The sequence below is a fragment of the Anneissia japonica genome, unplaced genomic scaffold (assembly GCF_011630105.1).
Source record: "Anneissia japonica isolate Jap-2015-1 unplaced genomic scaffold, ASM1163010v1 scaffold288059_len961885_cov194, whole genome shotgun sequence".
NCBI lineage: Eukaryota > Metazoa > Echinodermata > Crinoidea > Comatulida > Comatulidae > Anneissia > Anneissia japonica.
Window position 1 is genome coordinate 574,657 of NW_022740566.1, and position 17,245 is coordinate 591,901.

At 33.1% G+C, this 17,245-nt stretch overlaps 1 protein-coding gene across 1 annotated transcript in view; it reads left to right on the forward strand.

Moving 5' to 3' along the window:
- The first annotated feature begins 1,384 nt into the window (after positions 1 to 1,384).
- Positions 1,385 to 17,245, forward strand: part of LOC117118248 (ras-related protein Rab-23-like) — an 18,080-nt gene continuing 2,219 nt past the window's right edge. The window contains exons 1-5 of the mRNA XM_033262778.1: positions 1,385 to 1,815; positions 11,732 to 11,909; positions 13,621 to 13,706; positions 14,577 to 14,733; positions 15,205 to 15,371. Of these exons, the coding sequence (XP_033118669.1) occupies positions 11,755 to 11,909; positions 13,621 to 13,706; positions 14,577 to 14,733; positions 15,205 to 15,371 (565 nt within the window). The 5' untranslated portion in view covers positions 1,385 to 1,815; positions 11,732 to 11,754. The remainder of the gene's footprint in view (positions 1,816 to 11,731; positions 11,910 to 13,620; positions 13,707 to 14,576; positions 14,734 to 15,204; positions 15,372 to 17,245) is intronic.

Here is a 17,245-nt window from a genome sequence, read left to right on the forward strand (position 1 = left end):
CTTACACGTAGATATATTAGCCAATGCACTGTTTTGTGTGTAGCATTTTTTTTCTATTGAATGACGATAAATGTTAGTGGCAATGTCAGTAATATTTTAATGGAAAGACAAGTTGATGTCTGGCTACTAAGAAATGTTTAATTAAGAATAAATAAGAGCAGGCAGTGACTGTACAACCATTTTAAAACCTTTAATGTATTATTTTTTTAGTACCCATGTGTTTCATGTCTCCCGTAGAGTCTCGCAATGGGGTCTCCTAGAAACTGACAGGAAGAACTCCAGCATATTTTTCGCCGAAATAAACCATCTCCCGCAAATTCATGATGATATTTGCATGCTTTAACAAGTTTTGAAACTGTAATGTCAATTGTCTGCGCAGCAGTTAGTACCAATCATTAATGGTTATCACCATGCACAGCAAACTTGGTTGTGATAAGAAAATTCATTTAAACAGATCTCCCGGATGTGGATTCTTCCAAATTGGGACTTGAATTCGACGCCAAAAGACCACCATGCACATGGATTACATGGAAATAGTTTTAGCATTAATAATAATAATAACATCTTACAGTAACTGTAAGCCCTACACCCATTCACACATCTTACATTTACTATATCATTTCTTAATTCCCCTCTAAATAGAGATATTAGAGACTACTTTTAAAGCCGGTCTTTAATTATATTGATTCAAATTAGAGACCAAAGCTGCTAAAGACCACTAAAAACCCCATAGCTAGACCGAGTCTAGGCTAGGCCTAGGCAGATTTTGAACTGTCCAGCGGTGGTGCCAGAAATTTGCCAATAAGGAGTCTGAACCAAGGCGACGACGAAGCCTCAGTTGACGGCCGAGAATAAAAAATTCAATGGTTAGGGTTCATGGGGAAAGTTTTTATGGCTTAATTTGGTTGTAAAATGTACTTTTAGACCACAATATTTGGAATTGGCAATCAAAACAGCATTATTTGGATAGGAAAATTTGTATTTTTTTTAATTTTTGGTCCGACGACACTGGTGTAAAGTTATCTCACCGACTCTTGATCCGATACCAGGTTGCCTGGACACATGTGTTCGTGCACATTTTTTTTCTTTTATTTTTATTGTGATACAGAGTACCTAAAAATTGGAATTTTTTTTTTTCTTCTGTGGTCTACACCACTGGAAATATATCTTCTAGACTTTCGTGGGTTATCCTTGGTGTTTACACCAAATAAATCCATCCATCTATCCAAGAGGTCAGAGTGAGAGTTATTGTTAATTTACTAATTTAATATCAAGATGGTGACTGTCTCTTATACACATCTAGATGTGTATAAGATCTCTATCTACGGCTCTGTCGTTTAATATGAAACAGTGCCCTCTATAAAGACGATGATTCACGATCAAAGCATACTCTTTGATCAAAGGTCATGTGTGTCAAGCAAGAATGTTGGAAGTTTCTACCTGAGTGTGAGAGAAGTTGGTGATAAGAAAGTAGATAAATTATTAATCGGTGCTTGATGACAATCTGATCTAGGTCTACTGTCAAACGAAGGAGATGAATTTGTCTAGTAGAATTCATGGTGAATGAATATAATACTCAACTACTTCGGAATTAATCTAGTTAATTGTGTTTGGCTCTAGCCTGCTTTCTACTGCATACACACACAGACAGGCTCAGTCAGGTGGAGACGAAGGGCGGTGCTAGCTCTGCTGCTGAGTATCGTTAATCATTTGATAGAGAGGGGAGAGCTATCGTAGATAAAGGCTGGCCGACCCTTGTGCGTTGTCGGCTGAAGAAACTAGGGGCCTAGGCACCAGAATACCGTTTCAATCTAGGTAGGCCTATGTGATTTGTTTATGATAATTTACTTGGCCTAGAGCGATTGCGTTGTTTATTATATGTTGCCATGAGAGTCATGGAGACAGTAAACTACAAAAATTCGAGAGGCCTGAGTACTATTCGAACCAGTCAATTAATATTAGGCCTAATGAATGCATTCCATTAGGCCCTAGGCCTACAAAACTTAAACTCAGCTTTCTAGTCTACTAGTAATAGGGTAGCTAGAAACAAAAAAAATTGAAATGTCCCAAATATTTTTTTATTTATTTTTAATAGAAAGACATAACTGAATAAAGCATTTTAAAACAAAAATTATGTAAATCGGACCAATAATATTAGTGGAGATATTGCTATTTTAAATATGTTTTCTGCTGGAGTTGATTCCTATTGTTTTTATTATACAAGAAGTGTGTCCCTTACAGTATAATTATGTAGCATTTTAGACCATGTTAAAATAATACTTGACAATTACTAACGATATAATTTAGTATTTTAGTATATATATATTTTAAAATTTATATTAGATTTAATAATTTTTATCAACTTATAGATTCTACGTATAATAAATTATATTGAATCGCATTAATCTAGGCCTAATTGCAGGCCTCAGACAACACGGTGGCCAGCGGGGAAAACATCGTTTACCCCACCAATAGAATTTTATGCCATCTATTTCAATTTATATGCTCACAAATGTTATTTAAAACTTACTTATCTTTATAGTTTAAAAACTGAAGAAAACAAACACATTAACCAAAAAACTAGCGAAGGTTTCCTTTTATTATTGAAAATAGACGAAACATCGGTTGTACTAAAAAAACTTCTACTAAATCGATTCGCGCGCTTAAAAAGCCAATAACTTGGTCCAGAAATCATTTCTGGAGTGTTATCTGGAAGTAATTCGGTCAAATTGTTGTATACTTCCGCGAAATACCCAATTAATACATTGGATATCCTATCTCCATCAGGGCACTATTTTCTATCGCAATGTGTGTATTGCCGATCTATAGCGCCTGCTAGCGGTTTTGTATCTAACTAGGTAGAAGGCCTAGGCTAGCTAGGCTTTCTTATGAACACTTAATAATATTATATTACTTAGCTTAGGCCTTAGACCTACTAGTGCAAATCAACTCGGCCCTTTCGCCAACTCGAACCATACCAACTCAGCCCCTAACTAACTCGACCCATAACCGACTCAGCCCATACACCAACTCGGCCTTTGTCAACATGGCCCTTAACTGACTCGACCCATAATTTACTCGGCTCATACACCAACTCGGCCCTTGTCAACTCGGCCCTTAACCGACTCGGCCATTATCCATCGTGGCCCTTAACCATCTTGGCCCATGAACTGAGTCGCTTTTGGTATATTTTAATGGAAAAGCCTTTTAATGTTTATTAAATCTTAGTAATTATATTATATTATTTTGTTGTCACACATGAATGTATTAATGTTTTATGTTATTATCCACAAAGTAATAAAGGCGATACACGAACATGCAGTACCGTAATGTAGGCATGTCTTAATTTACTTTGTTATTAATTTTAATGTAATTAATGTAGCCTTTTGACATATTTTAATGTTGTTTGTTAATCTTGTCATCGTGTCCACAGGTGTGTTGGTAGTAGAATTATCAATTAACCAGGGCTGCGACAAGGACACTTCTACCAACTATGTATTAATTATTGGCATTGTTATTGTAAATTATATGGTAATATTTATCCACATAGTAATGTTTTCAATGTTACAATAGTGGGCCCAACGCTGGATGGAAACGTAAGAATTAAACCAAACTAATTATATAAAATATTAATCCTGCATGCCATCTTTGAGATCGTTGAAAACAATCCTATCATTTTATTGACTTTTGGACCTTTCAAAGGCTGGTTTTAAAATCCTGACCATCTCTAATTTTGGTTTCGCCATTAAATCTTACCAATTTGTTTCTCATTTTTTTTATAACATTAGAATTACAGTAATTGAACTACATTTTTTTTTTTTTTTTTTTACTCTGTTCAACAATAAAAATTCCTAGTGTTCAATGAAACACCAAAACAAAAATGTCTTATTGTGTTTCTGTGCGCTTTACAAACCACACGCTGCATTAGGCAACTAACCTTTCTAATCAAGTAATCAATTGTTAACCAAAACAAAGTTTATTATACCCTGGGTACAATCACTCAAACAATTTGAAATCCAACTTTTGCATTGCTGTGTACAATATTAAAATATTTAGATTCCTCTAGCAAACAACAAAGATTGAATTAACCATTTAGAAAACAGCATAATTCCCCAGAAAAAAAGTTCACTTTGTAAACAATGCTTAATTTTTCAAGTCCAATTTTGGTAAAACTAACTTCACATTTATTGTAAATGTGTCATTTTTTTTTTATTGAGGATTAAGGCAAAACAAGAAAAAATAAAGTTGATTCTTTAGAACTTGATTTTAATTGCAATTGCACCTTACTCAGGCTAATGTATAGAATTAATATAGTTCTGTAATTTTAACAATCGTCAAATCAACCTCAGCATGATGGAATAATCACTTAGATTATTTTTTTCCTAAATTTTTTCATTAGAGCTCAGAACATTTTTGGTCCAAACTAGTCTGAATGGTAGTTAAATATACTTTTATAAAACTAATGTTTATTTGCTATAAATAATAATATTGTTTCCTTTTCCATTATGTTGATGAATGTACTGTCACAGTTTACAGCCATTGGAGCATACAGTATAAAAAAACCTCAATGTTTGCATTGTATAGTGTTGAAATGACTGTGATCAATGTTTTCAATACATTATTTCTGTTTCTGTCTGATTGATCCAGCATCATCTTACTGTGCTATTTGTCAATGGATTTTTATGCCTCCTCATTAGCATTGGCTGCTCGTCCGGCAGTCACTCCTATTGTACAGTACCTCTGTATAATTCATGGAGGTATAAAGTAGATATAATAATTGACTGTAGTGTATGATTAAGAAATGGTTTGAGAGAATACTGATAGAAAATCCCAGCATCATTTTCATATAACAAATGACAAATATAATTGTAATTGAAGTGTTTATTACTGTCCTGTTTGCAGTATGTCCATACCCATTACCATTGTGTCTCATCATTTACTTTCCATTGGAATCAAATTACAGAATTCCTTTTTTATTTTCCTTTTTTTTTTTTTAAAGCTTCGGCATAATACAGTACTCTGTTTCACAATCAAAATTCCTAGTGTTCAATGAAACACCAGAACAAAAATATGAATTGCTATCAAGATCATTTTCTGGATCTAATTAATATGCAGAATGGTTTTATCAAGGTAATTCTACAGAAGGACGCACATCTCCGCTCTCGAACATAGCGCGTGCGTACAGTCCTTTGATCTTTACTGTGGCATCGACAATCCGATACTAGTTGCGAGTACAGCCATCAATTATTAGTCTATGAGTTCCATTCGTTTTATGGTTTTTATTTTATTAATTTTGGGTACTTCGCAATGTCTGTTACATCTGATTTTTTTTTACTGCAAGCTTGTTAAATGCTTCTTTAAACTGCAATTTGATTTGTGAAAATTGACCAAGAAAATGAAAAGTTATAGCAAGTTAAATTTTACGAATTTTACAACATTTCATGTTCTTATGTAACATTAATCTGTCATTTTGACAATGTTGGCATAAGGTGCCAAAAACGTGCATTTGAGTATATACAGAACATTTATTAATTTTTTCTGCGAATTGAGTCTCATGAACGACAATTCACCACAATTTTGGTAAAATTAATGTTGAAATGAAGAATATATTTCAGTCTAATGTTAGTGCAAAATATCATTAGTCCTTTGTAATCACCGCACGACGTGCAATTATCATGGCAACTAACACGCGTGTGGGTAAATCGTCACATACGGTGACAGGGTATGGTCTGGTTGCTATGGTTTTTGTGACGTTCAGCGTGTAGGGACGCACATGCGCCTAGAATGTCGATGCCAGAGTTATAACCTTTGATGTCCCGAGGTGTGCGTCCTTCTGTTGAATTGCCTTGGTTTAATCAATCACCCCCTCCCCGGGACATTCAGTACGGTAGTCACTCTGATCCCTAGTCCTATCCTTCTCTATGCTACCGTAGTGTAGCGTAAAACCTTCAACATTTGATGCCTCATCCTTTAAGACCATCCTCTCCATACTGATGGTAAGAATTAGTGAACATCATCAACAGGCTCCTTTTGATACTGTTTTCATTCTGAGACTAAGAGTAAGAGGTATAAAACTATCAACTGGCTGACTTTTTAAACACACCAAAATAAAAATATATGACTCTCATCAATTTATAATTAAAACTTGTTGAGACTATGGTTATATAGTCATAGGCCTTACAGTACTCTAAAACAAGATGAATTTTAAAGTCCATGTCTGCGAATAAGTGTTTACTTTCAGGTTGTCATACCGATTTAATTTGAGAACATATCTGTAATAGCATATTTTCATTCCTAAGTAATTTTAAGGAATACTGTATAGACAAACAAAAACTCATTAAATCAGATTGTAGAGAATGTACAGTACTGATCCAAGGCAATAAGTTAATGTCATCTTGGATGCACTCCAGGCATATCATCACACTTTATTTTATGAGTACAAAATGCATAATTTGAGTGTTAGTAAATAATTGGGAATGAGAAGTGTTTCATGTACACAGACTGAAGTGTTGACAGTAAATTCTGATGATTTTTCTGGTGAAATTAAAAGAATGAAGCCTCAAAATCCAAATGTCATTTAAAATAACTTATCAACTTCCAATATGACAAAGATTATTCTGTACTATGAAAACCTTAAATTGATTAACACCTAATTTAAAGATCTATATGAAGAGATCCTGAATAATGGTATGATACTTGGTACAGATATACTGAACTGGTACTGTACTGTAGTATACATCTAAATAATTGTGCCAAAAAACTGTATCACTCAAATTTTTAATTGAAAATATAAAGAACTTCATTTAAAATGTATAATATACAGTAAATCAAAATTCTTGAATTTTAATAGGACTCTGCAAACATTGGAAGATAAAAAATTCATAGTCAATCAAAAATGACACGTCTGGATGGGTTTATTTTTTTCTTTTGCTGAAATATATAACTACTATTGAGAGGGTAACTTTCCCTGCTCAACAGGATGTTTTGTTTATTGCTACAGTATGGTGATATTAACAATAATCTGCCTATAGGCAGATTTTTGTATTTTTGGATCTGAAATATTAGGATGCAATTACTATATTTACTCATGCTTCTGCTCATATAGTTTGTTTAATTATCATCATTATTTGACATTTTAATTTTTTTAGTTAGATTTTTTATAATTTCAAAACAAAGTTAACAGTCATAATGAGGTTATTAAAATTTGTGTGCTCTTCACCTGTCAAAAAAAGCAGTTTTCAATTATTATGTCCTAGCCACAGTTTTACCAGGATATGAAATTAGGATTATGTTATCTCTGAGTATTTTTATGATTTTAATGATAAAGCTTTTAATTATGTTCCTGATTGTCTTTTTGATATTACTGTAGTATATACCAATTGAATACTGTTTGCCTAGTATTGGGAAGAGAGACTATTTTACTGATCAATTACAAATTGATATGCAGGTGCTTACAAAGTATATGATGCACATAGTTTCTTGCACAGCCAGGTGCCGAATGGGGAAAAATTGATACTCTTTGTTTTATAAATGAATATCGACGGCATGTTTGGCAAATAAAACTACACTGTACAGTAGCTGTTTTTACCCCATTAAAGGTATGTGGTGGCGTGTCCAACCAGGACTTAGCCTATCATCAGGGGTTTACAGTAGCCAGAAAAACGAAATAAGCCGTCCAAAATAGAAGCCAGTGAGCGGGCCGCGGGCCATGCCCACTCGGGGCTAAGCCTTCGCCAACCATACTGTAGATCTCTATCTTTCCACCTCCCCCTTCCCAGATTTGTCAATATTCAAAAGTCTGTAAATTACTGTATTATTAGCTTTCCAAACCGTTTGTTTAAATTCCCCTCAATGTCTTAGGGAAAAAAAAAATGTTATTCAACCAGAGCCTAGCTTTAACGGGCCATACTGTATATATGCATGAATGTATGGTAAATCATGCACACAAGTAAAGGGTTTGAGATATATTTTTGAATGATCATAAATAACCAGTAGGGCCTGCACTTTTTTTAAGAACACATTTTATATGAACACAGAGAAAAATACATTTGTAACAGAATTTTAGTTGTGGAATCACTACGCTATTCTGAAGTGGCAAGAAAAAATTTTATCAGGCTTCTATGGAAAAAAATTCCATCCAGGGAAGCATGTCCCCCAGATCCATCTAGAGGGACAAGTTATTAATTGAAAAGTCTCATCTTTGCAAATTCATCAAACTTTAAATCTCGTGACGTACTGTATTTGATTGAATTTTGGAAATGTCCATTATGCTGATTAAAAACATTGGTGCCAGAATTAACAGACTTTATAAATATCCTATTAGTTCGCATTCAGTTATCGAATAAGGAGTTGTAAAAAATGAGATGATTAAAATTAATGATGAAGAAATCAAGATGATTAATATTGGATGATGAAGAAATCATCAAATTAATTAAAGAGGAAATTGAGACAAAATTTTATACACACAATTAATGAGTGGTTGTGGTGAGGATGATGATGAGGAATTCTAATGAAAGATAGTAAAAATCTGACACAGTTTATTATAATTTTGTTGAAATAAATTAATGCGAACAAAATGAACTAATTGCACTCTAATATCATAATAATCAGAATTAAATAATTGTGATAGATATTCCGTATTGATTTGCTCTCGTTGCTATTTGTCATTGTAACTGAAGCGCTTTCCTCAACCAGCTGGGCGCAATGCCGACTTATTGTACACACCAGCGATGATGGAACTTGATAAATCCAGGATTAATTTTGACTAAAGGGACATACATAGGCACGTAGCCGATTTTAAACTATGCTAACTTGTGTAGAATGGTGTATACAGTAACTTGATAACAAAGGAACATGAAAGAGTTTGAAAGGGAAAATTTAAGAGGAAATAATATTAACATATAATAATTTTATTTCTCTCTACAAAAATCATGTATAGTGTGTGTGTGTGCATGATTTAAAAATGTCTACACTTGAAATGTGTCAGATCATAATGTACCTGTAATTAATATGGTATAGTGTGCCCTTAGGTGTTTACTGTGCTGTTAGCACACACCAGTTGCTAAATACCTGTCCATAATTTATCAAATGTTCACAGATTGTAGAGATTTGTACCCTGGGGAATGAACTCATCCATATTGAGTGTCAGGCAGTGTGCTTGAAAAATGTTTATAACCGTACAGTACAGTAGATCTTTTTTTTTATTTAAAAAATGAAGTAAAGTCTGAAGTGAAATATTGAATCAAGTGATTTGCATTATGATTTCTTTTTGTGAAATTATTGAGAATTTTTTGTACTCTGTGTTATGTTATGTCAATATTCGGTTTCCACGGATACTAATAAACAAACCTTGGTTTTACTGTACTGCCATCTACTTTCTGTGTATTTTGACTTCACCGTGCAGGTGGTATATGTATATACTCAATAAACTTTAGTTGTCATCAGTACAGTACACGATAATTAATATATATATGTTTTTTATATTTTAATAATAATATATAGTAATAATTTTTAAATTGTATTTTTTGCTATAATGTAAAGGGTTAAATTTAATTATGGTCATAATTTTAGCAGCATTATTGCATTTAGTTGAATTGGATATTTGTACAATAATACATACAGTATTTTTTTCCAATTTGATACTGGAAAAGTGTGGATAATAACAGGGATTTTTTTATTCTTGAGTGATAACATACTGTACACCTTGGAATGAAGATGGCACTTCTTTAATAATCAACTCTTAAAACTTTTGTATTGTGCTACTGTAGACTTTTTCGGTACCCCCTCCCTCCCATATAACTTTTTAATAAAAAAAAAACTCCATTTTCCCTTTTTTTGTGAATCAACTAAAGTACCGTACTTGGTTACTTAAATATCATGTATATTATATCCGTAGCTGAATAATAATTGGTAAAAATATTGATTATAAATATGAATGTTATTTTGAATCAAAATTTCATGCACACTTAAAAGTGTACAGATTTGTCTACCTCCTCGCCCTTGCATTTGTTTGTACACTTGTGAAAATGTCGATAATTGTGAATATGATAATTCCCTTTTTTCTTGAAGCACTGCTGATTTAAAATATTTCTTGTAGATTGAGTAGCATGTAACACTATACTGTAAGTGCTAAATTCAAGTGAAAATTATTACAGTGTCATTATTAAATGTGTCTTTGTCTTGCCCAGAATTATTCATGATATACAGTATTGTATTAAGGTTTGACAGATCCAGTGTAATTTATCTCTGTATAATTCTTACTAGAACATTCATAATTTTCTCCTTTTTCTTTATAATGACCTACCTTAAATTAAAAACCCTGTCCATATTACCAAAAAACTGTTGTTTACCCATTATAGTCAGGGCAGCCGCATTACTGTATATCATAACAATAAAGGTAAAATGCTAAACCTGGTGGTATAAACTCACAGGCTGACGTACCTACCAGTCTTTTGGGCCAGAATGGCTTTCTGGGGGCATTCACCACTCCTCCCGCTCAAGGATGTTTTTGCTGGGGCAGGGGGAGCAAAGTGCCAGTAAAGGAAATGGTTTCACACTTGGGTTGAGGAATATTTTGTACCATAATGCCAAAAGAATGATGTAATCTTATGTTCCATATTTGGATAAATGGGCGGACCAAAATAAACAATTTCAACCAACCACAATGTTCACATTTTCGGAACCACGGAACTGAGTCACTCGCGTCAACTAGTTAGGCATGGCTAAAAAATAGTCCTCCCTAATAAAACAGGCCTAAAATATTTAGGATAGACCCTAGTAGGACTAGTGGGCAATGGAAAAAACAATTAAGCTTTAGGCTATAAATTACAAACACAACACCACTTTCCAGGAAGATGGCCCAGGCCTCTGGAGTCTAGTAGTAGCAGGTAGATGTTACATCTCCCTGAGAGAGACTTGGCCTATTTTTAAGTTTTGACTTAATACAGTACCTTTTTAACAATGTCTAAATCGGTGTAACTGTAGTGGTGAGCAGGGTTATCTGTAAGTTACAGTACTACGGTTATCAGTCTATAGTCATTCAGCAGGCCAGAACTAATACTAACTAATTCAAGTACTGTAGGTAGTCAGAAGCGTAGCTTAGCCCTATTCGAGACATCCGCATCTTCAATTTGAAAATTTACCAAGATTAATTAACATGAATTAAGCCAATCACGAAAAAAAAAGGAATCAAGCATGGGACGCTAATTAAATTAGGTATGGCGCGCAATAAAGCACGAGTATAACCAAAATTAGGGTCGGAACCCAAGCTACTTCAGTTTGTATGTAATGACAGCAGGCCTACTGTAGATTGCTCTACTTTTCTTTAGGTTTAAATAATGAGATTACAGAGACTTACAATAGGGTTTATTTTTAGCTTCAATATGTTGTTAAAATCCCATTTCTAATCCTCATCATAATTTCTAAAAACCAGCTTCTTAACTACCATCTACAGATCTATTTCACTCATTATTATTTTCTAATTGATTGTGATTTATAAATAAGAAGCAATCTCTCCTCCAGCATCAAATGAGTCTAGCAGTAAGGATGTAGTCTAAAATGCTCAATTGTCATTAAAGGCATGTGGCTCAAGTAATATTCACAATACGTAATGTTCAGCACTACATAATTTGTATGGTAGCAATAACAATAATTGCCATAAGTTTTCCTTCATGGAGATAATAATTCCACCATTCAGCATTTAATGGCATATTGCCTTTGAATTTGATTGCAGGTTTTGAAATTTACTGAAGAATCATGAAGGAAGAGGATATTGAGATTGCGATTAAAGTGATCGTGGTCGGCAACGGTGCAGTCGGCAAATCCAGCATGATACAACGTTACTGTAAAGGAATATTCACAGCGGATTATAAGAAGACAATTGGTGTTGACTTCTTAGAAAAACAAATTGAGTAAGTGCTTTCATACAATTACAATACTCATATTTTTCCTGATGATGATGATATTAATCAAAAACATTTGTTTTTAATGTTTCCAATAAAGTGACCATTTTTCCCTCCTGATAAAAAATATAATGTTTGATCATACCATTTTAACAGGTTTACTGTATGGTAGATTTAAAATGGTGTGATGAATTCATTTTATCATATAATATTAATGTTTACATGTTTCTTTCATTAATTGTGCAAATTTGTCATATTCTATGAAATGAAGTTTAATATTTGCTGTAGAACTGTAAATATTAAAAATCAAATATCTAATTTATGACATTTGTATGAATAATAATTATAGCTTAAAATATATAGCAATAGCATGCCTGGGAAACATGGATAGTAGATCTAACAGTACTTCTGATCTTTTGATAGTTATTGATTCACAAGACATTTTTTAAGGCATTTTTATTTTCCTTTTGTTTGCAAAATGTAATTTCAATACTGTAGTAATAGGTTGAAGGTTATAGTTTGTGTTCACAAGTTTGCTAGTGGAAGCATTATCTTAAATTTTGATTTTAACATTAATTTTAATAATAATAATAATTTAAATAATAATAATAATAGCTGACTATATTATCTTTAATATACGGTAACCAATTATATAATTGATAATGGATTGAGTCTTAATAATATTGCATTGTATATATAACCCTATACAGTAGTGCAAATAGTATTGTAATAAACATGATGATAGCTTTAAATTATGAATTAATTATCAATTCATATCTCATGAATCAATTCACACTCATTCATCACTGTGTTTCATGTGCATTGTAGTCATTGCCATGGCAATGATCTGAAGTTACCTGTTGTGGAATTTTGGTTAAACATAAAGCTTATCTTGCATGATGCCAATATCATTTTTTATTGTAGTAGACCTACATTATCATGCATTGGCTCATCAGTCCAGTGTAATACTGGATACTAAAACAGCACCATAACATTAACAATCAGTTTGTACATATGACATGGTTCACTATGTACAGTAGCTATGGAATTGGGTATACTGTACTGTACCATTTAATTTGTATCTCATCAATTTTAGTTTAAAAATGATTAATTATATTATTCTCTTGCACCAAAGAACTTAATAGCAGAAGAATGAGTTCTTCCGCGTATTTGCATTAAATTTGATGGAGCATCCACCCTCCCGTGAGCGGGGTAAAACTTGACCATTTGACTAAGTGGAGAAACTACAGATAACGAACAAACCTGAGCAGTGACTTTATTATTGATACAGTATATAGTACCGCTGCGCGGACAGGGTAAAATTCCTCTCCATTCTCCCACAATGCATTTCGACCAGACGTTCCAATATATCGCAAAGCTGCTCTATTTTCGACTATTTACTATCTTTGCTTACACTGAGTCAACTGGTTCGTGCAAAAGCATTTTTATCCTTTTTTTTAGGTCCAACAACACATACAAAATAATGCCAAAATGATAAAAATCACTTTAACACTAAAAATAATTTGTAGTACAGTACAAAGCAAAGCATTCTAAATTGCAAAAATGTACAAAATAAATAACTATTCTGTAAAAAGTCATATAATAAGTCCTGTTTGTAATATTTATTTTATATTTAATTTTCAATTCATGTTTGTTGTACAGTACTGTTCTCTTGAAATTTGTTGCCATGCTTACTAAACCGTTGTTGGATTAATTACAGAGTAAACGATGAGGAAGTAAGGATGATGTTATGGGACACGGCTGGGCAGGAGGAATTTGATGCTATCACAAAATCATACTACCGTGGTAATTAGTCAATTTGGTTCTTCTTTAATGATTAAACATGCTAATTGGAGCCTGAATATACAAACCTTAAGTTATGCGTGCTCTAATTGTTTTCATAATACTTGCAGCTGAATATAAGTGGCAATAATGTCATCTATCTATCAGATAAGAATTAGAGCCTGTAGATCAGGTACAAAAGAAATTCAAATTGTCACTTGGATTAACATCATCACAACTACAGTAGCCTCAACTACATGGTGTTTCATTACTTCCAACAATGTTATAATGTTAATGGTATTATAATGGGTAATAAGACAGCACTCTGAGATAATTTTCAAGATGTAATTTATTTAACACAAGCTTAATAAGCTGGCAGTCAATACCAGCTTCATCATTAAATTTTAACCAACTAATTATAGAATAGTTAATAATATGCTATTTTTTGTACCGTGATATCTATACAGGTACTGTCTGTTATATCGTAATTAATAGAGTGTAAAATGTCATTTTTTATAGGAAGTCCCACAAGACAGAACCTGTCTATCTGTTAAAAATGAATTTTTAACAGATAGATTTGAAATGGTAACAAACAAAATTCTTGACAACACAATGCCTCATGGATTTTCTCTAGTCACATTTGGTTTTTCCGTATTCTATGTGTAATATCAATATTGCTACAGTGTTGAAGAGGGGGCAGGGCGTGGTGTGGGAGCATGTGCACTCCCTAGATACACCACTAATTTCTGCTACTGGTTCACAATCCTCTATCTTCTCAGTGTATTTCACTGTAGGGGATTAACAGACACATCCACATATTGTCAACCATGATCATGACTTTTCTGATAGCACCACCCCTTGTCTGAATTCAATATCTTCCTTATCTTACCATAGGTGCTCAAGCGTGTGTTTTAGCATTCTCAACTGTAGATCGTGACTCATTTGAAGCGATAGAGTCTTGGAAACGGAAAGTAGAAGAAGAGGTATTGTCTATTCCGATGGTTCTTATACAAAACAAAATAGATCTGGTGGATGAAGCCGTATTAGAACCGTAAGTTGGATGGTGTTTGTCTTTTCCAGAGGATACACTAAAAGCAACTAGCAGGTTTTCTTTCATAAAGTTACTTTTTAGTATTTTGAAATAAAAATTTATACATGCAATTTTTTCTCCCTTAAGAGTAAAAAAGTAGAAAAACACAATTTTTCTACTTAAATTACAATATTATTAAGCATTCTGAAACAAAGTAATATTTATATTATGCTATCAGTCAAGTCCTGGTTAATTATTCATTCAATTAAAATTGAATACATTATTTTTAATATAAAATTTGAAATAAGTTTTTATTTTTTGTTGTTGATTTAAATGGTTAAATTCAGTATTCATGTTTCAAATCATTTTGATCAATAATTTGTTTACAAGTATATACTTATTTTTTGGTGGTCATGGGTTTGTTTCCTGAATCAAAACACATTATTTAAAAAATTTAATAGCTTACTCATTCTACATTTTTTGTGACTTTAGAGAAGAAGCAGAAGCCTTAGCGAAACGCTTGAAACTACGATTTTACCGAACATCAGTAAAAGAGAATTTAAACGTTGAAGATGTGTTCCGATATTTAGCAGATAAGTACATTCAGAAATTACAAACAGCTGAAGCAGAAGATAATGAAACTACTAATGCAAAGATTGGTAAGTGAAATTATTTTACGACATTGAAATTGTTTTATGTTCGGAAATCTGGTTCTTATATCCTGTTATCCCATTTTATCTCTTAATCTATCGTTTTTAATATTTTTACGACATACCCTCACGAAGCTTTTTAACAGGCATTTTATGATAAACTGAGTAAATACACAACATTTGTACAATTTTGTAACATTTTTTTATTGTATAAAGTGTCTCGTTTTACATTGTGTTACTTTTACGAATGCGCCGCAAAAGCGTGTGCCACTGTTTAAAAACCTTGTTTCGAATAAATTTATTATTATTGTTACTATTATTATTAATGTCGAACAGCAAAACATATGAACACTCAAACTGCTTACATTATCGTCTACATTTTGTTTATTCATGAGGTATAGATTTTTAACAATTTACTCAATTTTAAAAAAAAATTATATATTATTGTTACCAAAATGAATGCAGACAATATATAAGCTGTATGATTTTTTTTTGTGCATAATGCATTGCCATTTTAACATAGTCATTGCACTTCAAAATGATCTGAGAGCCTAAAAACATTCTGTGTAATTTGTCTATTGGCAAGTTCAGCATTTTATTTGTCTTTCGGTGGGGATATTCCTGGCAAGTCCAAATCAAGTCTCGTTCACATGTCTCCATCGATCGCGAGCGGTTGAGATACTGGGTCGTGAGCGAGATTGTTTAGATAAAAAAAATGGCCAAACTGCGTTCGCTACCGCTTTCGAGGCGACCGGAAATAGATTTACGTCACATCCCCAATTGGTTGTCGACATGCAGGCCCGCGATTTCTGATCCTAGGTCTGGGTGAAGGTGGCATCGACGATCCTCCAACGGTCCCCATCTGAAATTTTTGGGCGATCGCCGATGTTCCCAATTCTGTGGTAAACTGGCAAGTTTAACGCATTTCTGTAACTTATATTGCATTTCCCCATTTAATTCCGGAAAGGCACTGAAAATAAATAATCTATAGGCCTATCGTAAGTGCACCTTTATTTTCGAATCATAAGTTATAAAAATTAGCATTTTAAAATCTTCCGATCGTAGGCCTAGGCGTCGGTACACCGCCGTAGTTTAAATCATGTTTGTAGAAGACATGTACGATACGATATCCACGAGTTATTATTTTTAAACTTAGTTATTATGTGATTTATTGTTGTTATAGTAAGTGATTTTCAAGTTTGCATAAATGCTAAATACCACGCCATTCTTAACTCTATTCCAGTCAAAGTCTAGGCTAGGCCCCGTTTGAAGAGACCTGTATTTCACTGAGCATCCCAGTTCGTGTGGCGGTGCGATGCTAGCCCACTGTTCATTAATTAGGCTTAGCTATTAAAGTAGTCCATGGCTGTCTAGATAGCTGTACTAGCCTGTGTACTATTGATTTTAATCTCTTATATTTCTTTATTCTCCACATAGAGTCGAGTCGGCAGTCAGCTAAGGTACAGTGTTCAGAAAATGGTCCAGTGCTTTGTTCTTGATTGCTCTCCAGTTACAGAGAGAAGATTTTTATACAGGTTGCCTAAAGGCAGCAGTCACAAATTCATTGATAATTTATATTGTTATTTGATATATTATTTCAGTAATGTTACACATATTTTAATTATCGTTTATAATATGATTTAAATATATAAATAATAATAGGACACTTGACCCAATCAAGCAATATCAATGCCATTATCAACTTCAAAAATAAGAAATGTCAGTACAGGGGTAATGTGCTTATTTTTATTTTAAAACTTGGGATGGATGTTTACATAAATGTTAATCGCCACATCCCAATATCAAACAATATTAACTCACTGTACCTTGCAACTGCTGAACTGTAGACGTTAATACAGGTATAGTGTAGGCCTATGTATAAT